We start from the raw sequence: 27,567 nt of genomic DNA on the forward strand, positions 1-27,567 counted from the left end.
CTTCTTAAAGCGCGTGGAGCAACCCCCCTATTAACTGTTGGCGTTAATTGGGTATCAACCTTTGTAAAACGGCGCGATGAGCTTCGATCGCGCTTTTCAAAGCGATATGACTATTAGCGTGCTCTTAACGAGGATCCAAAGTCTATAAAAGAGTGGTTTTTGACAGTGCAACGCGCGATTGATGAGAACGGTATCTAACCGGAGGATATCTACAACTTTGATGAGACTGGATTCGCGATGGGCCTTATATCATCGCAAAAGGTGGTTACACAAGCAGAATACTACGGTCGGCGATCAATTCTACAGCCAGGAAATTGCGAATGGGTTACTGCAATCGAAATGATATGCGCTGACGGCTATTCGCTGCCGCCCTGTATTATATTCAAAGGCCAGGTTTATATCGCTGGTTGGTTTGAATCGTCGAACCTCCTGAGGGATTAGCGAATCAAAGTATCGAATAACGGCTGGACTACCGATGAAATTAGCCTTCGCTGGCTCCAAAAGATCTTTATTCTATATACTAATTCACGTATACGGGGGCGATTTCGGCTATTGATTCTTGACGGGCACGGTAGCCATCTTATACCTTAATTCGATCGAATCTGTGCCGAAAATGATATTATATCAATCTGTATGCCTTTACATTCGTCACAATTACTTCAACCGCTTGATGTTGGGTGCTTTGCAGTACTAAAGCGTGCCTACGGTCGCTTCGTGAGTGATTTAGCCCGTACTGGCTATAATTACATTAATAAGCTTGATTTTCTTGCAGACTATCCACGCGCAAGGGTAGAAGCTTTTCAGCCGAATATTATTCAAAGCAGCTTCGCAGCTACTGGTATCGTACCAGTTGATGCTGATAGAGTGCTTTCGCAGCTTAATATTTCTCTCCGAACGCCTTCACCACCATTAAGCCGACTAAGCAGCAGATCTAGCTAATTCACACCAAAAACGCCTAGAACAGCGATTCAGCTAGAAAAGCAAGCTTCTGTGCTTAAAGAGCTTCTTAAACGGCGATCGCATAGCCCGCCTACACCTTCAAAACTCATACTTGATCAGATCATCAAAGGCGCCTATCTATCGTTACATGGTGCTGCATTACTAGCGCAGGATAATACGAACCTTTGTGCAGCGAATGAAAAGAAACGTCAAAAGCGCACTCGTCCGACTAAGCAGATCGCTCGCGAAGAGGGCCTATCGATCGAAGAGGGCCTACAGCTAGTTCAACAGCTAAATGAGCCTATAGAAGCTGATGAGGTAGTATCGCATGAACAGGTCGATCTGCCTAATCAGCCGATTCAACCGGCTAGGAGGGCTCTTCCTACCTGTAGTGGATGTGGAGTGAAAGGGCATAGGATTACTTCATGTAAAAATCGTATTATCTAGTTAAATTAATGGGTGTTGGCTAAGATAATCAATTTTGAAATTTTGCAATGGGGGTGGGTGGCCAGCTCGGCCGTGTGGCCAGCTCGGCCGTGGATTACGGTAACGTAATTCCCGCATGACCTGGCCACCCGCTTGACCTGGCCACCTACCACTATTAGAAAGATTCAAAATCAATTTTCTCAACTAGCACCCATTAATTCAACTAAATATAGCGATTTTTACATGTATTAATCCTATGGCCAATTTCTCTGCACCCACTACACCTCGCCGGAGCCCTAGTAGCCGGCCGTTCCGCCTGAATAGGCAATTCACTCTGCGTATAGGAGTCTACCGTAGATGCTTCTGCTCGTAAATCTAGCTGCGCAGCTGCCTGCAGGCCCTCTTCGACGGTCAAACCCTCTTCGCAGGGTATCTGCTTAGTCGACCGAGTACGCTTCTTTACCACCTTCTCATTCGCTGCGCGTAGATTCGCGTTATCTTGCGCTAGTAGCGCAGTGTTGTGTAGCGCTATACAGTGGCCCTTGATGATTTGATCTAGTATAGTTTTTGATGGGCTCGGAGGGCTTTTCGACCGCTGCTTTAGCAGATCTTTAAGCATTAAAGCTTGCTTCTGTAGCTGAATCACGGTTCTGGGTGTTTTTGGCGTGAATTGGCTAGATCTGCTGCTTGGCCGGCTGCTTACTGGCGTAGGCGTTCGTAGAGAGATATTAAGCTTTGAAAGCACTCTTTCTGCATCAACTGGTACTAGGCCACTAGCTGCAAAGCTATTCTGAATAATAGCTGGCTGTTGGAAAGCCTCTAGCCGCGCACGTTGGTAGTCATCTAAGAAATCAAACTTATCGATATGGTTATATCCTCTCCGCGCAAGATCGCTAATAAAGCGACCGTACGCACGCTTAAGTACTGCAAAGTACCCAACATCAAGCGGTTGTAGTAAATGCGAAGAATGCGCAGGCATACAAAGAGGAATAATATCGTTCTCTTCGCAAATTTGATCGAATTGGGGCGTAAGGTGGCTTCTATGGCCGTTAAGAATTAATAGCTGAAACCGGCCGCGTACGCGCGAATTCGTTGATGGGATAAATAGCTTTTGTAGCCAACGTAGGCCAATCTCATCAGTAGTCCAGCCATTATTCGAGACCTCAAACCGCCAATCTTTTGGTAGGTTATCAAACCAACCCGCAATAGCAACCTTGCCCTTAAAGATCATACATGGCGGTAGCGAATAGCCATCTGCATAGATTGCTTCGATAGCAGTAACCTATTGGCGATTTCCTGGCTGTAGGATAGATCGCCGACTGTAGTATTCTGCTCGAGTAACCACCTTTTGCGACGATATAAGGCCTATCGCGAATCCAGTCTTATCAAAGTTGTAGATATCCTCCGGTTGGATACCGTTCTCATCGATAACGCGTTGTACAGTTGTAAACCACTCTCGTAGCGATTTCGGGTCTTCGTTTAGTGCGCGCCGGTAGTCGTAGCGTTTCGAAAAGCGTGAGCGAATCTCTTCGCGCCGATTAATAAACTTTGATGGCCAATTCTTGCCTACTGTAGGCGAAGGGTTGGTTCCGCGCGCAGCAAGAAGGATATTAGCCATTTCTCCTACAGTAGCGGGCCTAGGCGCTGCTCCACGTAAATCCATAGAGATTATCCATTTAACAAGCGAATGCTCTTCCAATTCAGTTAATTTACAGCGATTCGGACGCATATCGACGCGTGCAGTTTGGCCATGGGCGCGCGTTTGCAGAGTTGAACGTGGCACTGCGTATAGGCTAGCCGCTGCGCGAATAGATTTGATTCGGCCATTTTGAAGATCACCAAGGGCTAATAAGATCTTGCCCTCTTGATTGGCTGAATTCTGCGAAGATTCAGAGCGAATTGGTGGCATGGTAAGGGATTGAATTAGGTTGGTAGGAAGGAAGACGCGACTTGGATGGGGTGGCCAGGTCAAGCGGGTGGCCAGGTCAAGCGGGTGGCCAGGTCATGCGGGAATTACGTTAGTTACTAGTTTAGCTTAGTCACTACTATAGCTCGTCAGTATATTTTCCGAATTCAACATTGAAATAAGAAAGTACACAGAGATAGCGACCTGGATATGGCTAAAGAGATAGGCTGTTTGCTTTTTGCTACAGATCTTCGCAAGGGTCACAACTTAATGGTTCTGAGTTTCCTCAAGGGCAGATTTTACTACAATTAAAGTGGACTAATCTATCCCTGAAAGTGGACAACACCAAGAAAATGATAGGGGGCTCTTACCACCTCGGCAAATACCACTTTCACCCTGGTCGTCTAGTGCTAGCTTTCCAAGGCTCACTTTACTTCTGATAAACCCTGTTCTGCCCCTGATAGATTTTATTGATCGATCAAATGGGGCGGTAAAGCGACCAAAATGACGTGAGAGGCCCAAAAACTCGGGTATGTGAGTGAGGCTGAGTATGTCATACAAAAGAGTATGGTGCAGTTCTTCCGTTTGGCCTCGCTGCTAGTGATGCATGCAGCAACTTGAATATTCTGCTGAATTTGCTGCGAAAAATAAAATAAAAACATACAACAGCAGGAATTCGCATGTGGTCACCCAACACACTACTAACCTGCTGGCGTGGGGCTTAGATACACTCAGTAGTCGGTTGGTTGCCGCCAGGTGAGAATGGAGTGAGGGTCGCTTTAGCGTCGCGCGACTCGGGTGAGTAGGGTGAGTGCGCAACAGGCGGGGGTGAGAATGGGGTGAGAACTGGGTGATCGCCGGGTGAGATTCATATGGGTGCAGGGCCACTGCACAGACCCTCTCGGCTAGGCATTGACATCATGTTATTGGCTGCCTTAAATCAGCCTGAAACGACGATCTCTTGGCACCTGTATCTATAATTAAATGTCAACCTAGGATTGGTCCAAGAAACAGCGAGGCTGATTTCGATTTTGCCGGGCTACCCACTTGTTGTTCAAAAGACACAGGAGGATGAAAGCATACCAAAGAAAGCGCGCTTCAGGAATCTGCGTTGTGGGATAAAGGCTAATGTGGTATAAAATGTCTGGTGCTGTGTAGGGTTTTTTAAACTCTGATTGTATGTATTCAGAGTTATCTGTATTTCCGGCCCAAGGGGTAATTGGGAAATTAAACCTTGGCGGGTGTTAGTTAGTGGGCCCAAGCAAATCACTTATATGCAGGCTAAAGGAGAACATGGATTAAGTTTCGGCCTGTCCCGTCGCCGTTGCCGTACTTCTTATTTGATTGATTACTTTGCTCACCCACAACAATGCGCGCAATGTTCTAGAAAGTCGACCTCGTTCCGCAAATGCAGACTGTCCAGACAGCTTCGCCATATTTAGCATAACACCTCGGCACCGACGTTTCTGGAGTCTCTCATTTCTTGACCTGCGCCCTGGCCGGAGATGGCGTGCCCTGACGACTACGCAGTCGGGTGGGTCTGCGCACTGCCTTTAGAGGTCGCCGCAGCCAAAGCAACGCTTGATCGTGTCCATGGCCATAAATCTCCAGATCGGAACTCAAATGATAGCAATAACTACATTTTGGGGAGTCTTCAAGGCCATAATGTCGTTGTGGCGTATCCGAATTCTGGGGTGTATGGTAAAACATCTGTGGCCGACGTGGCCACACAGTTGCATGCAAGCTACAAATATATTCGGTTTGATCTCATGGTCGGCATTGCGGGAGGAGTGCCAGATACGAAGGAGGATATTCGTCTTGGTGATGTTGTTGTCAGCAAGTCGACAGCTGGCTTGCCAGGTGTCGTCCAGTATGACGTGAACGGGGATCAATTGGAAGATCAGTTTGTCCGCGACAGGGCCTCAGATCAGCCGACGCCGTTGCTTCTCACAGCTATAGGAAAGGCCGAGACCGCTGCTATTTTCGACGAAAGTAAGATGCCCCAGTACATATCTGAGATCTTGCAGAAAGACCCCGTCATCTTTGCCCACCCTGGCCCAAGGCAAGACGTCCTCTTTGATCCAACTTATGATCATGCAACCATCGAATTTGAAGAAAGCGGATGCAGTCATTGTGACCCAGAGAGGGTCCGATCCCGGCAGCCTCGGGCGGTACAGGGCCCCGTAGTTCATTATGGCCGGATTGCCGCCAGCCATCATTTGACGCGCCACGTAGCGGGTCGGGATCAGTTCGCACACAAGAATGGCATTATCTGTTTTGAGACGGAGGTAACCGGGCTGAGGAATGACGCCCAGTATTTGGTCATCCGAGGAATTTGCGACTACGCTGATTCGCACAGGTCCGAGCTCTGGCACGCATACGCCGCAGCAGCTGCGGCAGCATACGCAAAAGAGGTCCTCTCTCTCATACCTACGGTATCTAAGACGATGTCTCTGGCCACAAACTCGTACGCTGAGGCCGCGCCTATTCTTGACGCCTTGCTTCTGACAAGACCCGAAGTTGATCGGAAGTCCCTTATTGCATTGAAAGGGCGGAGGGCTGACGGCACATGCGAATGGCTCATACAGCATCCCCATTATCAAGAGTGGCTGAAAGATGCGAATCGCCCACTCCTCTGGATCGCAGGTGGTCCTGGAAAAGGGAAAACTATGCTGGCGATTTATATCACCGAGGTGCTACAGCCAATGGTTGACGCCGCCGACAATGTCCTCCTCTACTACTTTTGCAGTAACCGCGACAAGAATCGGAACACCGCTTTGACCATCATGAGAGGAATCCTGCATCAATGGATCAACCTCCATCCGCATCTGGCTAAAGAAATTCAAAACTCATTCAAAGGGGCGGAAACAGCCAAATATACGATTTCCAGTTTTGTCGTGTTGTGGAGGGCTTTCCTGACTCTACTTCAGCAGAGCACGTCTTCCCAGGTAGTCTGTGTTCTGGACGGCCTGGATGAATGCGCAAAAGAATCACTCAGGCAACTTCTTGATGCCTTCGAGAATTACTTTTCGAAGGCTGGGGAAAGGGCAAGGTCACCACTGAAGCTCATCATCCTCTCCCGACCTCAGCCGGCTGTGTTGGAGAGCAAACTCGGTCAATCTTTGCAGATTCAGTTAGACACCTCCGACACGGAAATTTCGAATGATGTCGAGAGATACATATTTGCTAAAGTTGCCGAACTGGCATCTGAGCAAAAACTTTCCGAAGAGATGGTCACGCGGATTCAGCAGACCTTGCTGGCTGGCGCCGATGGGACTTTTCTGTGGGTTGGATTCGTTGCCAATGAGCTTCAGGGCAGGAGTTGGAGCAAAATCGATGAAGTTCTCCGCCATGTTCCTAAAGGCCTGGGTGGGATTTATCAGCGACTTCTTCAGCAGATCGGCGACAAGGAAGCCTTGGTCCCCATTCTTTCATGGGTCGCTCTCGCTGCGCGGCCGCTCACACTGGAAGAATTGACCGTGGCTGCTGGGATCAAGAGGACTGGTACTCTTCCAGCAACGCAAGTCACCAAGAATCGTCTTAGTATTGGCGGGTTGCTTGTGAAGGTCAAAAGAGATGTCGTAAACTTGGTTCACGAGTCGGCAAAGGAGTTTTTTCAGAGCGATCAAGTCAACATCAAAGGGATTAAAATGTTCCATATGGGCCAGGATACTCACAGGACTCTCATGCAGACCTGTTTAGCACATGTTGAACGCGAATACGGAAATCCTGCAAGGGTTCACGAAATGTCTGGCCATGATCCCTTCTTATCTTATGCCAGCCAATACTGGCCGGTGCATTTCCAACATGCCATTTATGTGGCCGATACACTGTCCGAGCTCTCACGTCCATTCTTCAAAGTCGAATCTCCGATCCGGGACGAATGGTGGAAAGCCTATTGGGAGCAGGAGAAGAACGGCGGAAGCCCACCCTCCTTCACACTCTTGCATTTCGCGGCATACTTTGGCAACGTACCCTGGGCTAAGCTGTTGATCAGCAAGCATGCCCGCCTAATTTCGCGAAAGGACAACTACGGCCGGACGCCGCTCTCCTGGGCTGTTAACCAAGGCCACCGAGAAATGGTGGAACTGTTGCTTGACCATGGTGCGCGTGTCAATTCCAAAGATCGAAGCATGTTGACGGCACTCCATATTGCGGTCACCGGGCAGCACCTCGACGTTGTGCCTGTGCTGCTCGAACACGGCGCTCATCTTGAGGCCAAGGCGGAGCATGGCGACACAGACACGCCGTTGGTGCGAGCCATTCTGGCGAATTCGAGGGAAATGACGCAGGAATTAATTGAGCACGGAGCGCGCGTGGACAAATTACCAGCTCTTCTGGGAGTTACTTTCTTGAAGGGACCTACTGATCCGGTGGACGAACGGGTGAAAGAGTTACTTGGGCTCCACAAGCAGGTCTTCCTCGCACGCTTCAAGCGTTCGTCGCGATTTGTCGACCTGGTCATGAAAGGGCTGGGCCTTTCCATCCGCTTTCCCCTCATTCTCGAATTGATGTCCTTCTATCTTAAGTTTGTGACATTGAACCGTTGGGACAGTCTGTCTGTACTGCAGGAGCTCGTGCAGGAGAACAAAACGGACGAGCTGCGAGAATGGGCGAAACTGTACCATGTGTTCTTCTTGGGGCTGGTTGTCGCCAGGGATCCGAAAAGGCTGAAGGCCATGGGCGACCTATCGACGCAGATCTTGCAGAAGGCTGCACCCAAAGATCTTCAGGCACTGCTAGCCATCACGGTCTTCACCGGTATGGAAACGAAACTCGCGGCTGTCCGACACGGATGGAGAGAAGGAGATGCCATCACAGCTGCGGCAATTTCAGATTGGGCTACCATCGCCTGCGACAGAGACGCATTGGAATTCTTTCACTTCGGTATCCGCGAGTTTTTGGCCGATTTCGACGGCTCTGTTCGGAATGGGGATCAGGAGGAGGACGTATTTCGGACGACCTTACTCATGACGGGCCACTCCACCATGATCGACAAACAGGAACCAGGGCCGATCGAATATTTCTCCCGAGTCGTCGCAGAGTTCTTCGAAGGATACATTGGCAGCAGTTACGAGACTGAATTGTTCAGCAATGCGAACCAGGCATGCGCTAATGAGCTAGTCGTCATCAGCCAAAGTCGCGACTCTGCCAGATTGTGTCTCTTTTTGACCAGCATTTTCAAGTTCGCTCAGCAGGCCAATGAGAAGGGTCAGAACCGCTTTCTCAACATACCGCCGGCAGCATGCTTGATCCTCTGCCAGGAGAACGCCACTGCTCACCGATGGCTGATTGGTGAGGCCATCCCGGAGGAAATAGGGGCGTTGGTTGCCAAGGAACCTCCGGGGTCGCTGCAGAAGCGGGCTTGTAAGACATTTGTGGAGTGCCTGATAATTGGGAAGCAGTATGGTTTGACATTACCTAGGGGCTTACAGAGACAAAGAGTGGAACAACATCTGAAATCTTTTCCGGGAGTCGGATATATGATGAATCGTATTCTTGATTCATGAAGTATTGCGTAATACTCCTGCCTGAGAAGTGACAGAGCTAAGTCACGAGGAAATTTGAGCCTTCGTTCATAATTATGCTTTACGTGTCGCCTTTGAGATCAATATTAAGATAAATTCTAGTCGAAAGACGTTCATTTACAGGGGAAGCGTCTGGATGTACCTTTAACTCTTCATTCACGGACATGAGCGCCGGAATTGTTTTCCTTTGTTTTTCTGCTCAGAGATCTTCTTATCGAAATCGCTGCTATAGTTAGACATCAGCCATGTCACATTCCCAACGTAGTCATCAAAGCTCAAGGCTGGTCGGTAAAACTCACTTCAATTCTGTCACTCCTCACCCTCACCTTGGGGGGCCGAGGTCGCTATCTTCCACCTATGAGCCGTTTCCACCAATCCGTTCGGCCTGAACTTGCTTTGCGCTTATTGTGATTTGTTTGGTGTGCAGGCGCTGGCGAGCGTGTCGGTTTACTTGAAGCTGCATGTTCCGCAGAAGATGGGATTGACGAAGCGGGAACATATGAGGACGGTCGGTCTTGCCGATGGGAAACAGGTTGGTCCGGTATTGGTAGAGTCGATTTGTCCGATACGAACCAGGCTTGTTGATCCGGCGCAGACGGTTGACTTTGCACTCTAAGTGCCTGACGAATCTGGCGCTCCACCTCAGGGTCGGTATCTCGCTTCCGGTATCCTGCTTGGTTGAGCCGCAGTAAAACATCACCAGGCGAAATGAATTCTTCCCAATTCTTCCACCCCGAGGGGAGAATGTTGGGATCCGCACCCAGGTCAAGAAGCAGATCCATGATGGAAAGCATGCCCTTCTTCACGGCGTAGTAGAGTGCAGTTCTCCTTCCAGAGTTTATGCCATTAATGTCGTGACCATATCTTAACAGAAGTTTGATCATAGGGACGCTGCCTATGGTGACAGCTTGGCGAAGGCTTGAGACGGCCCGGCAACAGCGCGACTTGCTGAACGCTAGGTTGGCGGTGGCTTTATGGGAATGGCTTGTCGGCTCGCGATCCAGCCATTCTTCCGCAGTGAGGCCACTTTCGTCGATCAGGGTCTGAGGCTGTTGAATAACAGATTTGTCGAGCAGGATACGGACGATGGCTAGATCTCGACTGTGAATGGCCAAATGAAGAACGGACCAGCCGTGGTTGTCCTGCTGAAAGGCAATGGATCGGATACGGTCGTCTTCTAAGAGGCACAGGACGACATGAGAGTGCCCCATGAAGGCGGCGTGGTGTAGTACAGTCCAACCGTGACACGTTGACCTGAGTGGATCAGCTCGCTGGAGAAGCAATTTCACAATGGAGACATGCCCTCCATTTGCAGCGCAGTGCAATGGAGACGTGCCGTAGGAGCTGGCAGTATTGGGGTTGGCCCCAGCGTTCAGCAACAAATGCACAATCTCCAGATGGCCCTCCTCTGCTGCCCAATGTATCGCAGACCAACCATCGCGATCACGATGGTTCGGGTTCTCACCACATAGAAGGAGTAATCGAACAGTGCAAAGGTCACCAGAAGCTGCCGCCTCTTGCAAAGGCAGAATCTGCTGCGTATTTCGGGTACCAGATATGCTGGCACGGTGTTCAACAAGCATTTTAGCAATCGAAGACCAGCCCAGTTTGGCTGCCCAAGCGAGTGCAGACTTTCCATCCGCGCTGAATGAATTGGCATCAGTGTTCATGAGCAAAAGTCCCGTAGTGACGCCTTCTTGCCCGGCAACCACAGCCCAGAGAAACGGGGAAAATCCAGAGTTGTCATTGATATATAAATTGGCGCCGTGCTTGACCAAGACTTCCATGCACTCCGTAAAACCCCTCTCCACAGCGTAATGCAGGGGCGTTTGGCCATTTTCGTCCCTAAAATTTATACTTGCACCGCCCTGGATTAAGAACTCAACCAAGCCCAGATCGCAGGTCTGCACCGCGTGGTGAAGCTTCATCATCCCCAAGTCGTCTTTGTCCTCGAGGTCAAGTACTGTCACCTGCGCACTGATGTCCTCCTCGTGATGTCCCACATTGCCATTTGCAGCCTCAGCGTCATCGTCCTGAAAATTCAGGTCCTCGTCGTCTAATACGCTGTACATGGATGCACGTGGATTTCCTAAAGCCCCGGCCAGTCCACCATCTTCTAACGATTGGTCGCTATCGACACTCCTGCGTTCTCGTCATCATCGCTGGGAATCTTTTGCAGTGTAAGCAGAGCGATTTCCTTCATATGACCGGCGACGTGTAACTGGAGAGCTTCACTCAAGAAGACAGCGCTGGATTCGACTTTTCCCGATGGTTGAAAATCATCGCCAAATGGACACTCCAGCACCTTATCAAGGACTGGCCTCCGTGCAGCGTTGCTGAGGGTCCCGGCGTGCGCTTCTGGCACACCGTGCTCCTTGATGGAATGCTCCTGGTACTGGATCTGTTGCTCAAAGACGATTGGCTTGTGAGAAGGGGCCCTGCACTCCCATGTATGCCCGTGAGCAGTCTGCATGTGGCTGGACCAGGCTTTCGACGTTTCAAAAGTGAGCGGACCGGTCGCGTGCCCGTGGTGACCTCCTTCGAGGCAGTGCGAAAAAACGCAAATATAAGGCTCCAGGTCTCCAATGACATGATTTCTAGTGCGTATTAGCTACAGGTTACCATGTAAACACAGGGTTTTTATGCTTACTGCCACAGCAGTGACCGTGTAGTATTTTTGAACTCAAGAATGACGCCACAGTATGGACACTGCTGCGTCGACGGTATGGGAGGGAACGACAAATTGTTGTTCACGAGAACAGATTTAGCCCTCGGAACATCTGTTGTTGATTTAGCGTAGAAGGCCGCAACGGCAGTTTGTCGAGCAGTAGTCGCATTCGTTGCTGGCGCTGGCGAAGGGGCCGGGATTTGCATTTCGTTGGTCCTCGTAGGCTTTGGCAGCGTGCTCGGTGCAAACCGTACAGCCGGTATACTCCCCGTCAATTTGGGGAGTTGAACAACGGCCGGAGTCGTTTCCGGGATCTGAATACTCAGATCAATGCGCCTTCGATGCGAGCGCTGATAATACAGCCGTCGAAGTCGCATCGCGTTGGCTTCGACCAAAGCTGAGCGAAGCGCCTCTGGCGCCTCCGGGAATCGGAAATCAATATAGCATTTTGTATAGAGACGCAAGTCGTCTATGGCCGTGTTTGCCTCCTCGTCGTCTGTGTACCTCTCGATTTTGCGAGCCCGGTTGGCTTTAGCGGACTTTCGAACGGCGTTGGATAGACGGAAGAGCCGCGTCAATGTTCCGCCGATTGTCTCGGTGATCTTTGAAATATTCTCTTCTGCTGGATCAACATCGCTCTCTGAATCGCTTGTGTCATCGTCGTCTCTCCTCCTGACTCCCGAATTGCCATGTACTGCAATGCGTTGTCTCTTCCTGCTCGAAATTTGTGGTGGTCGGCCGTCGATTTGCTTCACTGGGTTGTCGAGACTTGGCATCAGACTTGGTCTTCAATCTACCCGAATGTGGTACGGAAAGTACTCACAAGACAGCAATGTATCGTAAATAATATCCAGGAGCTGATGTATGATGTCGGAGGCTATGGGACTGAATCGGAGCCTGTAGTCCAGCGAGACATTGGGCGGCCCGTAAACATCCATGTTTGATGCCCACAACGAAAAGCGTGCGAGCTGGTCGTCCATGAGAGAAGGGTCTGGCACGATCTCCGGCATGACCATGTACTTGTTGAAAAGAGACTGGCACTGTGTCGCATGCTCTGCGATCGTTGTGGTAAGGTCATCTTGGAGAAAGACATCTTCCATAGACTCGTCTCCCCCGCGTTCGAGACCTTCCATGATGAGAGGGAGCGGTGCGGGCGGTCGCGGGTCCTTCTGAGTACGGCAACGATCCAGGAAGCCGACCCTGGTCTCTGCATGGAAAGGAGGTTCCAAAGGTCGTGGGTAAGCGAATCGTGACCGAGGGCTATGAAATTGTCGGGTAAACTCGAAGCGTCAGATGATGTGAAAGCAGCGTGTGTGTTGGGCGCTTCCAAGTTACGAGTTCATGCCCCGCCTCAGCCTTCTAACAACGGGTTACGGACATAAGCAGCGGTATATGAGGTACAACCCGGCCCCTTTCATAAATTACCATTTATTACGGACCCTCAGTAACGTTCGAATTATCTACGCAAGAACGCACTGGAAGGGGCCGGTAAGTACACGCGCATTGACCTCTCACAATCAGCGGCTCGGCAGCTGTACTGGCCAGATCAACATGCACGACTTGATTGGCCCGAGAGCTTGTCCGGCCTGGAGAGTGTGGTAAAAGAAATGAGAAGAAAGGGGATTCGACTGCAGGGATACTTGGGTGATTGTTACTCATCGGGCAGTGCCTAAAGAAGCGAGCCTTTTCAGTACACTCTTCTTCGCCTTCGATCATCTCGCTCGGTCCTAAGGGGAGCTCGGTTTTTGAAACTGAATCTTGAAGCCATGTCCTTTCCGAAGACATATTTTTTGTGTCCGACATCCGATTTCATATCTCCACCACCAACGGGCCCGCTGTCTCTTGGGTCTATAATTCGCTCTACGTCCGCGCCGCAATACCCTCTGAACAGAGCCAGCGTTGTTGCCGTTGCTGATTCATTCCCACCTATTGTGGAGACCGACTGGAAGAAGACTATTTCAACCGAGACAGGGCTCGGTTTGGGTGTCTATGCACAGTTCCTGCAGCTGGCAGTTGGTGGGCTGCCCCTTGGTCCCGAAGTGAACGTTGAGCATTCGAACAAAACGGCAAGAACGTTCGCGTTCGACACTATGACGACCTTGGCGTTCGAGCCGACCCAGGAATACGTGGAAGAGGCCATCAAGGCACCGGCCGTGCAGACATGGCTGAGAGAGCCCAGGCAGAAGTTCGCACTCTTCAGCGAGCTCTTCGTCGTCACGGGCATGAAGCTCGTTAAGGGCGCCAAGATCAAATATTCGACTTCGCAAAGCACGACCGTCAAGGGGAACCTCGGCATTGACGTGACCGCGTTGGGCATGACCTTTGGGCCGAAAGGTCACTGGACTAGCACGAATGATGATGCGACAGAGCTTAATCGCGAGAAGGAATTTCTGTTTGCGTTCCGCGTGAAGAGGCTCAAGTTTGGGCGGAGAATGAAGCTTGAAGAGTACAATAAGGGCGCCTTAATGACCGTTGATGGGAAGAAAGATGACGACGGATGTGTTTTGGTTGAGGACGTAGATGGAGCTGATATCAGGACTGCTGAGGCTGTTCCCGATGTGACCGAGAACGGCAACGTCTATTGCGTTCCCGCTTAATCATGCTAAACGAATATTGGACTGAAAATGAGATAGACACCAGTGAACCATGTGTGACTGGAGGCTGAGTAAACAATTTCCTGGCTTCTACTAGTATCTGTACATATTCCTCTTAATATCCTTGATTCTCCCGTAAACATCCTCCCTTGTCAAACCGCTGTCAAAGAGCACATGAGGCGTGATGTAATCGTAGCCTACCCCCCGCCTCTGTTTTACCATACTCTTGAATACCGCATCCATTGAGTTGTCCCGTTTCAGCCATGGACTCAGCCTTTCGCTTTCTACTGCGATATGTTGATCCTGCTGCCGGACAAAATGCAAGACCGACGCGGCTAGGCCAGCGGCGATCGGTGTTGCGACCGATGTTCCTGACATAACATTCACAATCTGATTGTGTCCTTTCATGCCAGCCGGCCAGTGAGAAGAGACATGTTCCCCAAGTAGACTGAAGTTGACGTCCGTTTCGCTTGCTGTAGGGTTGAAATCGGAGGGATTGCCCCTTCCATCGGTTGAATGTATACAAAAGACGCTGGGATATTGAGCTGGAAAAGCTCTGCCAAGATTTGCTCCATCATTCGATGCTGCCGCGAACAACAATGTCCGCTTGTTTAGTGCATTAGAAATAGCTGTGCTCATGAGCTCGTGATATTCACGAATTCCGAATGACATTGATATAATGTCCACTTTCCATTGTTCAACTGCGTGATCGATAGCCTATACAGGGTATTAGCTCAGTCTAAAAAACTGCTATGGCATAGAGATAGCCTTGCCTTTGCAATGTCATTGTAGGTATTGGGATCCAGGGTCTCTCGTCGTGCAATTCTGGCGACATAGATCTCAGCACCTGGGGCAACTTTGAGAAGGAGGCCAAGAGCATGGGTGCCGTGTCCAATCTCGTCTCTCATGTCGTGCGGTCCTGTTCCATGCACAAAACTTCGTGCTTCCTTGATTCGTGGGGTGGCTCGTAATTGGTCCTCGATTAGGAATGGGTTTTCAGGGTCGATTCCAGAGTCCAAAATCGCTATTCGCACCGGTTCGACAAGTTGAAAATTTAAATCAACATAGGGATAAAGCGAGGACAGCAGATTATCCATCCATTTTTCTGACAGTGCATTCCTGGCAGGTCGTTAGTACGACGAAGTCTTATATCCAAATGGGAGATACCACACCCTTGTTCAGGACCCGTCTGGTGGCTTGCATCAAAAAAGTACAAGCTTTTCTCTGAAGGCTCGGTGAGGTCTCCGTGGGCTTGCGACCCTGTAGAAGGTCGTGTCGATATCTGTAACATGATATCTGAATCAGGGGATGCGTAGCTCACGGGCGGGGTTTCAGACATTAAACGATGTGGACCTGCCCTTGCAGTATTTTTTGCATTAGATGAATCTACCTTGCCTGTATGGAGGCGGACAACTTCTCGACCTATAGAGCCCCAGCAGGATTCATTTTGTCGAGAATCGAATGAACCCAAATTCTCTAATCGAATACCCCATGCCTTGAATATCACGGCCTCAAGTCGTTTGACGACGTTTTGGTAGAAGAGCCGCTGAACACCGACATCCTCGAAGTCAGCGTGTTGTCCAAGGGGATAGTATTCGCCAGTAAGGCATGCCTTCGTAGCAAGGTAGTAATCCACGCCAGCGTCGTCTTCCAGAGTCTGAAGCTTATCGAGACAGGTATAAAAATCATCATTGATGTTCCTGACAACATGCTGGTCCTTCGCCATCAGCTCTACAGGTGTGCAATAGTGAAGCTCGCACAAGAGTATCCCTAGGGCTAGCACACTGGCGTTGGGATGGACTATATGCTTCGAGGTGCCAGAGCTGTCTCTAGTGTCTGTACTGCGGGCTGATATGATTGGAACGTGCTCCAGAGCCAGAAAAGGTTTCGTGATGTTAGGGAGTTCTCCATCCTGCCGTGGTTCAAAAAACTGGATCTTTGAGTGATTGACGGAAAACTGCAGCCACGGTGTTTCCAGGAAGGGAAGGAGCGCTGAAGCTAGTGTAACGGCTAGGACTCGCTTCCCCTTGAGTGGCAGTACTGATTCACCACGAAGTAATTCTTGCTGACGATTGAACAATGCCGACAAGGATACTGCCTGAGATATTCGGTCACTACCAAATGTCTTTGGTTGCGGGCGAAGCCTCTGAAATGTCCCATCCTCGAGAGCGAAATGCAAGCGATTTCGCTGACCAAGGGACTCTGTGATACTCTGGCATAAGTGGGCAAAGTCGGGTGGGCTGCTAAGTATTGGCTCAGATGAGCGTCTCAATGTGCTGTTGTGTAGGTCTCTGCACCGCCAGCGTTAGCGAATAGAAGTCACCACACAAAGCTTCGAGAGCCTACTTGACCGTTATTTTAGCTTCTTGCAATGCAGTTGCAGGTACGGACCGCACGCCGAAGAATACTTCGAAACTCGCCTCAGCCTCGAGATCCTTTTTATGTTGTGGCAGCGACAGTCTCACGCTCAACCCTGAGCACTTCTGGCAAACGCAAACCCAGTGTCTTCGCAACGCATTATCCAAGGACACCAAATGTCTCCTCATCAGCACAGCAAAGTCGGCATCGGGGTTTTCGAGATCGGACTCATGAGTGGGCTCTTCGCGAGGGAGAACTCGGCGCTTCTTTCTGTCTTGTTCCAAATGCAAAAGTTCCTGAATGGCATCGTCGCATTTTCGTCTCCGTTTACCAACGCGAATGACAGTACCTGGGTCGTCATGCGGATCGATATTCGGACTCTCAATCATGCGGCGAAGCTTCGGATATCGTTCATGTCCGGATTGTTGGAAGCTCTGCTCCGCGAGATAATGTTAGTAGGCAAGATGTGAGAGGCCGACGGACCGAAAGACTGGAGCTTGCTGTATATCAAAAATACCTACAAAATCTATCTCTCGATCAGAGTCATCTTGAACAAGATGTTCAAAAGCGCGCAGAGTCCTTGCAACGCTCTCTGGTTCAGCTTCGACAATATTATCGCGCTGCAGAAATGCATCCGTCCGTAGCCAGGCCTCGCGTTTTCGTGATCTCAGTGACGCCGGCTTTACCGACCTTTGCGGTTGTCTTCGAGTGAATAATCCAAGCACGGATTGCAGTAGGCTTTGGGAATCAGTGTCGTCGTCCATAGTTGTGCCTTCAAACTGACGGGTTTGCGGATTTCACTGCGATTCCTTGGCTGGAAGAACATTGATCGATCAGCGGAAGTGTGCTGCGTAATGATCAGAACAGGCTGTGCTACATTCCCAGAACCCCAGGACGACTTGGCGTGCTCGGTCTACGATCCTGTGAGGATTCTCCCTTCTCCTTCGGTTTAGCGCCCAGACTTAGTCTGCTACATACTAGGAGTTAGTTGCTCAATAAGAACACGGTATGCATCCCATCTCTCAAAGATCCTTCACTGCAACCGAGACTGATCAGAACTAATGAGTGCTGGCCCCGGAGATAAGCAAATCTCTCCCTTGTGTAGAACTTATGCATATCCCGTCGGCTACCTTTGCGGCACAGCACAAGTCATTGTAAAAGTCGGCGCTCGATCTAAAACCCGGAGGCGGCCATCGGAGGGCTTAGTGTCTCGCGTTAGGTGGAGTGCGGCAATTTTGCTATTGGCAGGAATACGACCAGTCAACTCGAAAAGAAACGAAACCATAGGAAGAAGATGGGAGGGATGTGTCTACATGAACTGGCTGTTGGGGTATGACGTTCAGTAGGCCCACATGCTATAGCCATGTTTCCAATTACAAACGGTCAACGTTTGATCACTTTACCTTTGACCCATCACTCTGCCTTAGCCACCAACAAATATCCAATGAATGGTTTTAGCCCCCACGCTAACTCTGTCAACAACCTCGGATATGTCTTGGCGCTCCACTCCCGCGCAGATCAAGTTTGCCTTGGCGGCAAGTGATAATGGCCCCTAAGTGAATGGCTTGAGTCGTTACTACGACTAAGATCCTATCAGACACCGTTACGGATACTTGTCTGTACTCATGCTGCTCTCTAAATCCTTTTACGGGGAATTATTTGAGTATTTAAATTACACTTATCAGTAGCTGTTCCGATACCTTTATGCCAGTGATACTCGTACCTTAAATTTGGTTGGATGTATTCAAAGGTTTCCGTATTTCTGGCATATCAATAATTTGACGTGAAATAGGCTTAAGCAATCCACTTATACGCAGGCTAGAGGAGAAGACTGATTGAGAGCCAGTCTGTCTCGTCGCATGTTCATTGCTGTACCTCTTCTTTGATTAATTGCTTTGCTCATCCACATCAATGCGCGTAATGTTCCAGAAAGTCGACCTCGTCCTAAAAATCCACGGGACTGCAGAGGTCACCTGAACTAACGATAAGTCACTTGCAGGGGAATTGGCGCAGCTAATGTGGGCGGGCTGATCCGTTTCCTGATGGGGTTTCATTGGGTATGCGGGGTTAATTTCGAGAGTGCACTGTTGGGAGTTCGAAATCATACCTCTGGCACAATTTATTTTAGACCCATGCTTCAAACTGAGCATTCTAAACGAGACAGTCAGGGGTTAGTGTTTGGGAATGCCCTTCCGCCGGCGCTATAAATTGGAACTGAACCCGACCCCTATCGAAGGTGGATGTGATGACCTTGCTAGCACATATATATGGAGGTAGTTTCTCCACTTTTTCTTATGAGGGCCAATCATACAGTTTGAGGCTAACCAGGATGCCATCCTGGCATGAACAGCCTGATTTGGTTAGTTTCTGTTTAGTCCGTTATGTACATACACGTATGCTGTCGGAGCTGTCACAAGTAATGAAAAGTTGCGGTCAGCAATAAATACATCAAGGCACTTTGGTGTGGTGGAATCACGTGTCCGGGGTCGTGGACAGCACCAGTGTCATGAAGTTAATTGAAAAGACCAATACGGGTCCAGGCTGTTGCCAGAGATCATCGACAGGTATTCATAGGGTAGGAGATACCCCCAAATGCCTCTAGTATTCCGTTTTCACCCTGCTAGATCCTTTTTACCGGATGACCGTGGCGGGTTTGAATATGGCGTGCCGGATTGCTGCATGTGGGGCTCTGCAACGGGACGAACGAGGCTGGCGCTTAGCAAAAAAAACCGAATAAAAGGACAGCAGCGCAAGAACAAAAGCAAGAGGAACACCTCTTTCTTTATCTTGCATTGATACTCACTCTCAAAGTCCGGCGAATGGCATCCTCTCCACGTCTTCGAGTTTCGTCCCTGCAGCCGCATGAGATGCACAAAGGGCGGGGAATGGAATCCATCAGCGACACCGCATCCAAGGGCGGCAAGGCAGGACGCCCAGTTCTTCTCTCGTTTAATGAGATGCCAAAATGGTTCCAACATGATTCTAACAAGTGGATTCTCCGTGGCTATCGGCCCATCTCAGGCTCGGCTCAGGCTTCGTTCTGTAGTTGGTCGTATATCCACAACGAGTCAGTCAACATCTATTCCCATCTCATACCGGCCATTTTCTTCCTGCTTGGCGAGTGGTATATCCAGCAGTATCTTGCCAGCAGATACTCCGGGTTTACTGGCGCTGATTTTATTGCTTTCTCCATCTTCATGTTGACGGCTGTCACGTGTTTGTCGTTGTCGGCGACATACCATACCTTGATGAACCACTCCCAATACGTGGAACATTTCTGCTTGCGACTGGACATGCTGGGTATAGTGATCTTTATATTGGGCGATCTTGTCTTGGGAATATACATGATTTTCTGGTGTGAACCTTTGCCACGCAATATCTACTGGTCTATGGTTAGTTCATCTCCATGTGTACAGTTTTGTTTTTCCTCATCTCAAACCTAGTACTTGAGTCTGATATTCTTCTTTCCTCGGTCGATAGATTGGTGTTTTTGGGACGTTGACCATCTTTATGACAATGCATCCCAAGCTCCAAGGCCCAAAGTATCGCCTCTTCCGAGCATTGATGTTCGTAGCAACTGGCTTATCCGGCATTGCGCCTTTAATTCACGGTCTCAATGTGTTTGGCATGTCGCAGATGATGAAAAAGGCTTTCCCCTATACTCTGGCAAAAGCAGGCTGCCTTCTCTCTGGGACTTCGTTCTATGCAGTAAGTCTCCCGATTTCTCATATATAAGAGAAATTTACCTTAACACATGTGGTTCTGAAGACCAGGTTTCCTGAAAGTCGATATCCTGGCAAATTCGACCTGTTGGGCTCCCATTCTATCTTCCACATCCTGGTGGTATGTGCTGCTGTGGTCCAATTAATGGGGTATTTGGATGCTTTCGACTATGCGCAGGCAAATCTTACTTGCCCATCTCTTTGAATCATGCTCTCCAAGTGTAGGTTTCTTTGAGTATTGTCAAGTTTAGCTTTAGTGAACGGACCCATGCATAACGTGATCAACCTGGAGAACTGGGAGATGACGCTTAGGTTGAAAAATTGGGAAGTCAGAGGTAAGATTGAAGGATATATACTTAGTCAGCTCCTACGATTCTCCCTTTTCTTCTTCTTTTCCTCTCCATGTTTGATATCACTCCAATCCAAGATCTACCCCTCCCTTACTAGTGTGCAGAGAGTAGCTAGCTGAGATTGAAACACATATTATGACTCATACTCCCTAGTCAAGTAGACCCCTTTTAATTAGCAATCCGAAGAAATTCAACATATCATACATTATCTTACTCCTGCTAACTACCCTAGCATTCTTCCAGATTCCAAAATCCCTCTCCAGATCTCTCAAGCCTTACCGAATACTTCCGTTATAGAAGTATGATAGAGATGTAGACTCATATCCCCTATTACCTAGGTACTGTCATGAACGTGAGACCATTATAGAGTCGGCACCAAGATGGAAGAGAGGGTTTTGTGCACGACGTGACTGAGGAGGGGATGATAAGTGGAAAATTCTCTTATTTCCTCTCATTCTTTCCCCTTTTATTCTACTCTCTGTGTTTTTCATTATTCGGCAATGGGACCTTTATGTGCAGTTTCATGCAGCTCTATATCGTAGAGAAAAGCTCGCGCGTCACAATTACCTCACCAAATCATCATACACTTTTCCCTTGGACAAAACTCTGATCAGCCAGCCTCTCTTTATATTACTTTGACAAGTTCTCTTAATCTATCTGAGACCTAATCAGTATTAAGTCTAATATTTTATCAAGGGTTATAAGCCTTTTTCCCCTATTTTTCACATATATGAAAGAAGTATCACTTTCTGGGCTTATATTTTGCTACGTATAATGTGCCACAAATTACCTAATCATTATCCTGGCTGTAATCAATTCAAGAAACTTTTCTACATAGAAGTTTTGGGGGATATCTGGTCAATAATTAGCTCTGTGCCCTATTGGTCTCTAAGCCCTTTTTAAACTTAGGCTTATTCTCCTTTCTCTCTTAATTAGGTGTATACTAGTAACAAAGTTCTGATAGGACTCTCCTCTAGGTATATAGCCAGATAGTATAGGATAATAGGGTGGGCTTTGTAATATGTCAATAATTTCAAAATTCGATAGAAGTAAACTTGAAATCGGATTGATTACCAGGCCCCTTAGCCCTCAATTGCTTTAATGATGTCGCTCATACCAGCTTTTCAGAAAAGCTTTCGAACGAGGGCTGCAAGCCTTTCAGTCCTGATTTGTTTTCTAGCCTCTTTAGTCAGTGGTGCTCATATACCATTTAAAAAGAGAATTACCAACATTCCTAGTCATTTCAGACCGGGAGTGTGGCATACTCTTCTCGGTTATCGTCTCGGTCTCCTTCCGATTTCGATGCAAGGTATACTTCTGGCACATCAAAATTCGCCAGCCTACCCCGTGTCACGCCCTACGCTACCTCTATGGTTACCAGACCTAAAGCTATCAATGGCACATCGCAAGTATCCATATCGAGTGGAAGTGAGGCTCCCTCAAGCCACAGCAAGCCTTTTAAGTCCTCAATCAACAATGCACAAACATCGAAAACACCTGAAACTTCCATTCAGACAGCTCAATCTTCAAATAAGAAAACTGAAAGTTTTTCACTTTCTGTGACAGGGCTTCTCAGCACATCAGCAAGTTCGGTGCCTGGGACCTTCACGACGGACGAGACATCCAAGTCAAGTGACGACGGCTCCGATACTACATCTCATGAGGGAATTTCCACGACAACATACATAAGTTCATCAACCGAAGAGGGAATCGTACCCCTAGTGACACACTCGTCACGCTCAGTGACATTGGTCACAACGGTAACGGACATCACGAGTAATTACCATACGTCCATAGTTGGAACAGATCATCATACAACTTTCATTCCAATTGTTGGTGGATCTCATTTTTGGGATTGTAATAACTTCTGGGAAATTTATCTAGATATGCTAATCAATAGAGAAAAAAAGTTCTGTCCTCCAGATACCAATGTAGGGTTCGGTCTTTTTGGGATGGGTTCCCCAGGTGTATATCCACCAGGTCCAGCACCTCCCGAATTTCCATCTCCCCTTCCCGCTATTACAGTCAATTCGATGGGAGAACCTTCGTATTCTAGCACAGAATCGGAGCCAAAATCCACTGAAGAGTCAAGCGTATCTTCGTCAACGTTGTCCTCTTCGACGTCTTCACCCTCGTGCACGATTACAGAAACGGCGTCTTCCTGCACTTTGATAACAAGCTACGGAGTAGATGCTGACGATAGTACTACCTCAACCCTTACCACCACTTCATGCACCCCTGTCAGTGGCTGTACTGTTACGGGAACTACTGAGACTGGTCTCACTACTTCGACAGCGACGGCCGGCTGTTACAGATTTCCGGATGATTCCACCGCGGAATTGAAGCGCGATGTTCACGAAGACAACACCGGCTTCCTTGGTTTCTCGCTTGCAAGAGGCCGAGAAAAGGGCTTTTCTGAATTCGGAGGTTGCAATCTTGGCATTGGGGATGACCAGATGTTTTATCCAACGCACCCAGGCCCGGGAAAGATCGTGGACTTCATGAAAGAACGAAATACCCCATTAAAGGGATTATACATTGTCCCAGAACAGGATTGTGGAGTTGCGCCTAAAGTTTCATTACTTTCTAACTTTGATACTTTAACTTCGCAAGCCTATTATGACCAGGACAAGAAGAAATATGCTGCCATGGGTGAAAGCAAGTCGCCTTTTGTTCAAACGGAGCATGTTTGTAAGTTTTAACATCGTAATTCCGTAATATACTATTATATTATACTAATCTGGTTCGAAATTCCGCAGATAAACTGCAAACAGTGCCGGCTTTCCTGGATTATCAGTTCTCGGAAGATTTGATTTCGTAGGAAGATATAAAGAAGGCGTTCTTTAAAAGCGACGACAGCAATCTAGTAAAAGAACTTTTGAATCAGGTATGAGGAGGTCAACACCAGAAGACTCACGCTTTTGTTCAAACTGACCTGATTCTAGCTTCCTAGCTGGGACTTCCCAGACTTTCTTGTTCTCGACAATAATGTCAATCTTTGGAAAGGAAAGGTAGGAATAGGCATTACATGATAAACTCAACGGCTTGTTGATATAATGATATGGTATTATTTACTGAATTCTCAAAAGGCCCGAGCTCCAAGCCCAAAGAGAGAATCAAAGACATCTATAATGTCGCCATGGCATTTGATTATATGCGTATCGAGGACGTGTATACAAAGTTCCAGACCACAAATGCTCATATTTATGAGTTCCCCCGCGATAAATTCGATTCTTGCGGTAATAAATACGTCCCACAGGGTGGATGGGCACCGGCATACTCAAGCTTTATTTCAGACTATCTTTTCTCGAAGGGTAATCATGCCGCCATGGAAATGTCTAAGCGGTGGACATCGGTCAGCAGAGATAACAGGAGCGGCCAAGATGAAACAGATGCTTTATCTCTGCTTACGCAGATATATCCATCTGCAAGCTAGAACTTTGATATCGATACCCTTTAATCATGGCCCGCAGCTGCTAAAGGAAAACGTACAGATGTCATTTGGATGTGACTACGTCCTCGTCAGGTAAACCACTATGTACAGACTAGAGGAAAAAGAGCTCTGACTGATATATTCGATCTAGATAAATCAACGGCGTCTGCCACGCAAACCTCTGAGCAGGTTACCGGAGGATCTTCTACAACGAGTGCACCTACGCCGGGCTCCCCAATCACCTCTCAGTCTTCGTCCACCCAAACCCAAGCACCAATCCATCCCTTCGGGACCGGTGAGATCACCGGAATCCCAGGAACCTCACTGCTTATAGGCAGACCAACTAGTACTAGCTTTTTTGATTATACCTGGCTAACAAACTATGCTCCTCTGTCTTCTAGTGTGGAAATTACCACTCTGCCGCCTGTTACGTGGAGTAGTAGCACTTGCTACCTATGGGAGCCACGGAAAACTTCAATTGTCGATGGTAGTTCGTGTTTGTAATTCACATGGCAGGTAGCAGACATCATGGTGGGCAATTCGGCCAATATTGAACAAGTGACAGCGTTCGACCGCGTCGCCTTTTTACGAGTTGCGAAGCGACAGCCACTTTTTGGGGAAATTTCGCACTCTATCAAGGCCTTGAGTTTTCAAGCTCGGAGAATAATAAGAGCCCTGGTGTCATTTCCGTATGATATTATTTGTTCTTAAATTCGCTCGATGAGCTATTCCAATGATTATTCGCTTAAATTGAGTGACTGGTATCAAATAGGCCGGGGTAACATGAAGCTATCTGGGACAAAGAGAGCTGACTCCAATAATATTGATGAAGTGTTTCAAGAGTTTTTCAAGTTCGAGGATAAGCTGTATCTGTATGTATATTTTATTTGACTGTGCCCCATAATCTACCACATTCGGACATTTTCAGCCCTGGAGGCGCAACTTTGGCAAGTGATGGAGAGCAGACATTAAAAGGAAATAAAGTTGAGTATTTGGGTCCAGAAAGGAAAGATCCAAGATGGTCATCATCGGGTTCCATATGTGGTACCCAGTTCTATCTCTTGGCAAGTCGTTGTATCCGAAATATAATTTCGAATATACTTCCACTTGCTTGCAGAGTTGAAATAATCGAAAGAGCCATAGTTTGAAGGAAAGCTTGATTTGACCCAAAGAGGAAGGAGTTCCCCTTCCGGAGCCGATACGGCAATTATTTGAGGCTTTTCAAGAAACCTTTGGATAATGGCCGGTGTACGACGCATGTGGCGAGACTCTTCCTGGAGAGTTATACGTCCCTCTTTTTCGCTCACATTGCCCTCGTCGCGTTGGTTCGAAATGTTTCGACTAAGTAATGTGTTCGTCACGTCCTTCCGGGTCACGATTCCGAGGACCTGATTCTTTTCTTTGCGGCCGACGAGAAGAAGTTCGTATTTCCTTTCCTGGAAAATCTTTAGAAGATTCAAAGAAGTTGTCTGGGCATGTATGACAGGAATCGGGGTCCAGTCAAAGTTGTAAACTCGCCGACCAGACTTTGCGTTGTATTTGAGTAATTGTTTGACAGAAAGTAACCCTATGATATCCGTACGGTTATCGGGTGCGTGTATGGGGATTCTTGAGTACCCCCGAGCTTTGATACGCTGAAGTGTTTGTGAATCGACTATTGCGTTTGCGGGAAGACAGAAAACGTTGTCTATGGGTGTCATGATGCTCGTCGCCATCTTATCCACTAGCCCAAGTGCTCCGTGGACCATTTTCACTTCGTCGAAGCGGATGCGGTCCTCTGGCCTTCCAATTGTTTCATGCAGAGAAAACAGAGTCATCAGCTCCGTCCTCTTGTAGCCTGTAGAGTGGCTATCGCCGACAAATACATCCAGTAATTTGCCAATGGGCCATGTGACCGGAGCAAGGAGACGCATGCATACTGATACAAAAGGCGCCATATATGCGCCGATGTTGAGGGAGTGACGAGCACAAATGGATTGCGGTATGATTTCGCTGAATATGACGACCAGAATACTACTCCCCATTACCGCCGATAGCCCACCACCAACAATTTGGTCTAATATGACCGGTAAAGCTTCACTGGCAATGCAGTTCCCAAGTAAAAGCGTCACAAGAATCCAATGCTTCCCTTGTGATAGAAGTGTGATGACCTCTTGTGCATTTTTCCGATCGGCGGCTGCGCCGGATAATGCGATCACTTGTAGATAAAGTTCATCTTGAGTCATCAACGCAATAGTGAGGCCCGCGAAGGCCCCGCTGATGAGCACAAGTGTGGCTGAAAGGGATGAATTGAGCCATAGGTCTGTTTCTGCCATGTGCGTTGGGCTTTGGTCGTGGGCAATGAGTCTAAATCAGGACCCGAGCGCTGAAATCGGCTTTTAATAAGATGGAGGGGGAAATTCCATTCGGCAAAATGCCGCTTGTAACTGAAAATTCTAGTGCTACTTCTCGCAGTAATCACATTTAGCGCCACCGAGATGCAATTGTGCTATTTCTGCCGAGGGCTAACCAGTTGAGGTTAGGACCTGAGGATCGCATCGAGCTATATAGGCAAGTGATCTCGTGCCGAGATAGATTCCAGACCCGAGTACGCATACGGAGTACACATTGTGGAGCTTATTTTGCGACCAAGACGATTCTGTATAGGCGCAGAATACATCCCTCGACTAAAATTGCTGAAACTCAATGAGGGCCAGCAGATGTACCACGGGGTGTCATAATCGGCCTTGAATGGCCCGCGGCTCGGGGAGAGTGGATACGTATGGAGCCAAGCGAACGGGTGATGGCGAAGGTGGAGTCGTAAGTTATTGAATATTATACCGTCGACCCTATAGGGTATACGGTAAAGTCATGCAAGATGAGTCTTCGAAACGTCATAACTCAATGGCTCGCTTCGTGGATCAATAAATCTGCAATGGAGAAATATCTTGGGCCTCCCGGGAATGCATGCAGGGATCTGCTAACACTTGGGACTTCAACGGATCCTCATTGAGAGAGATTCGGCAGTTACAGTACGGAGTACATAACGCCATTCTTGAGAACCACTTTATTGGTCCTGGTGCACATGTGAAATTTCCGATTCTGCCCGTTTGCCGATCAGTTCCGTGACTAACTTCAAATAAGGCATTCCGCTCGTGTGGCTAACTTCTTTCAAGTTAGATACCAGTTTCACCTGTGTCCTCTCGTGGGGCTTTCGTTGCAATCGCCGCATGGGTTTTAATTCTGGAATCTGTGATTATCTTTGCCTTACCACCACTTACTGGGAGTTAGTATTTCTGTGTTTGTTTAAATCATTTCCGTACCTCTCAGGACTATAGGTCGAATTGAGGAATAGCGCTGAGAGTTACCAAAATGAAATAAGACAAACAAAATTTGGCATTCAGTAAATGAGGATCTGTCGACCAGCACTTCGCCCTTGACCGATACTTTTCAAAAGATGGGTAATTGCGGCAATGAAGCTCAAAAATTGAAAGATTCAGTTCTTTCAGTTTGAGGATTCTTTTTTGTTGTTTTGCCAAAAAAAAGCAAGTGAAAATACCTCAATGACTTTGTTTGGATAATTAAATGTTTTTCGAGGGACTGCGCTGAGATCTTGGCTTCATTCTTTTTCCTGCTTGGCGAAGGCTTGGATGCTGAACCCCTG

General features: G+C 48.2%; 9 protein-coding genes across 9 annotated transcripts; 4 read left to right on the plus strand and 5 right to left on the minus strand.

The window, feature by feature from the left end:
- Window positions 1-5,976: 5,976 nt before the first annotated feature.
- Window positions 5,977-8,731, plus strand: N7509_000835 (ankyrin repeat domain-containing protein; the record flags this gene model as incomplete). The annotated part of the gene is made up of 2 exons (XM_056625472.1): window positions 5,977-8,638; window positions 8,697-8,731. 2 exons carry the CDS (start codon window positions 5,977-5,979, stop codon window positions 8,729-8,731), a joined length of 2,697 nt encoding a protein of 898 aa, XP_056494054.1.
- A 412-nt stretch (window positions 8,732-9,143) lies between these two features.
- On the minus strand, window positions 9,144-10,871 carry N7509_000836 (ankyrin repeat domain-containing protein; the record flags this gene model as incomplete). The annotated part of the gene is made up of 1 exon (XM_056625473.1): window positions 9,144-10,871. One exon carries the CDS (start codon window positions 10,869-10,871, stop codon window positions 9,144-9,146), a length of 1,728 nt encoding a protein of 575 aa, XP_056494055.1.
- A 44-nt stretch (window positions 10,872-10,915) lies between these two features.
- On the minus strand, window positions 10,916-12,600 carry N7509_000837 (uncharacterized protein; the record flags this gene model as incomplete). Its single annotated transcript, XM_056625474.1, has 3 exons — window positions 10,916-11,396; window positions 11,450-12,221; window positions 12,291-12,600. The coding sequence occupies 3 exons, from the start codon at window positions 12,598-12,600 to the stop codon at window positions 10,916-10,918; spliced, it is 1,563 nt and encodes a 520-aa protein (XP_056494056.1).
- Window positions 12,601-13,233: 633 nt separating this feature from the next.
- Window positions 13,234-14,064, plus strand: N7509_000838 (uncharacterized protein; the record flags this gene model as incomplete). The annotated part of the gene is made up of 1 exon (XM_056625475.1): window positions 13,234-14,064. One exon carries the CDS (start codon window positions 13,234-13,236, stop codon window positions 14,062-14,064), a length of 831 nt encoding a protein of 276 aa, XP_056494057.1.
- A 90-nt stretch (window positions 14,065-14,154) lies between these two features.
- N7509_000839 (S8/S53 family peptidase) lies at window positions 14,155-17,183 on the minus strand (the record flags this gene model as incomplete). The annotated part of the gene is made up of 5 exons (XM_056625476.1): window positions 14,155-14,778; window positions 14,919-15,180; window positions 15,234-16,352; window positions 16,408-16,853; window positions 16,941-17,183. 5 exons carry the CDS (start codon window positions 17,181-17,183, stop codon window positions 14,155-14,157), a joined length of 2,694 nt encoding a protein of 897 aa, XP_056494058.1.
- A 2,103-nt stretch (window positions 17,184-19,286) lies between these two features.
- On the plus strand, window positions 19,287-20,346 carry N7509_000840 (hemolysin III family protein; the record flags this gene model as incomplete). Its single annotated transcript, XM_056625477.1, has 3 exons — window positions 19,287-19,811; window positions 19,900-20,127; window positions 20,158-20,346. The coding sequence occupies 3 exons, from the start codon at window positions 19,287-19,289 to the stop codon at window positions 20,344-20,346; spliced, it is 942 nt and encodes a 313-aa protein (XP_056494059.1).
- Window positions 20,347-22,010: 1,664 nt separating this feature from the next.
- On the minus strand, window positions 22,011-22,262 carry N7509_000841 (uncharacterized protein; the record flags this gene model as incomplete). Its single annotated transcript, XM_056625478.1, has 2 exons — window positions 22,011-22,141; window positions 22,208-22,262. 2 exons carry the CDS (start codon window positions 22,260-22,262, stop codon window positions 22,011-22,013), a joined length of 186 nt encoding a protein of 61 aa, XP_056494060.1.
- Window positions 22,263-22,524: 262 nt separating this feature from the next.
- N7509_000842 (uncharacterized protein) lies at window positions 22,525-23,312 on the plus strand (the record flags this gene model as incomplete). The annotated part of the gene is made up of 2 exons (XM_056625479.1): window positions 22,525-23,182; window positions 23,266-23,312. 2 exons carry the CDS (start codon window positions 22,525-22,527, stop codon window positions 23,310-23,312), a joined length of 705 nt encoding a protein of 234 aa, XP_056494061.1.
- A 1,637-nt stretch (window positions 23,313-24,949) lies between these two features.
- On the minus strand, window positions 24,950-26,239 carry N7509_000843 (uncharacterized protein; the record flags this gene model as incomplete). The annotated part of the gene is made up of 1 exon (XM_056625480.1): window positions 24,950-26,239. The coding sequence occupies one exon, from the start codon at window positions 26,237-26,239 to the stop codon at window positions 24,950-24,952; it is 1,290 nt and encodes a 429-aa protein (XP_056494062.1).
- Between the last annotated feature and the right edge of the window lie 1,328 nt (window positions 26,240-27,567).

Source organism: Penicillium cosmopolitanum (assembly GCF_028827165.1).
Source record: "Penicillium cosmopolitanum strain IBT 29677 chromosome Unknown utg000003l:1.0-3747932.0:1.0-3751027.0, whole genome shotgun sequence".
Lineage (NCBI taxonomy): Eukaryota > Fungi > Ascomycota > Eurotiomycetes > Eurotiales > Aspergillaceae > Penicillium > Penicillium cosmopolitanum.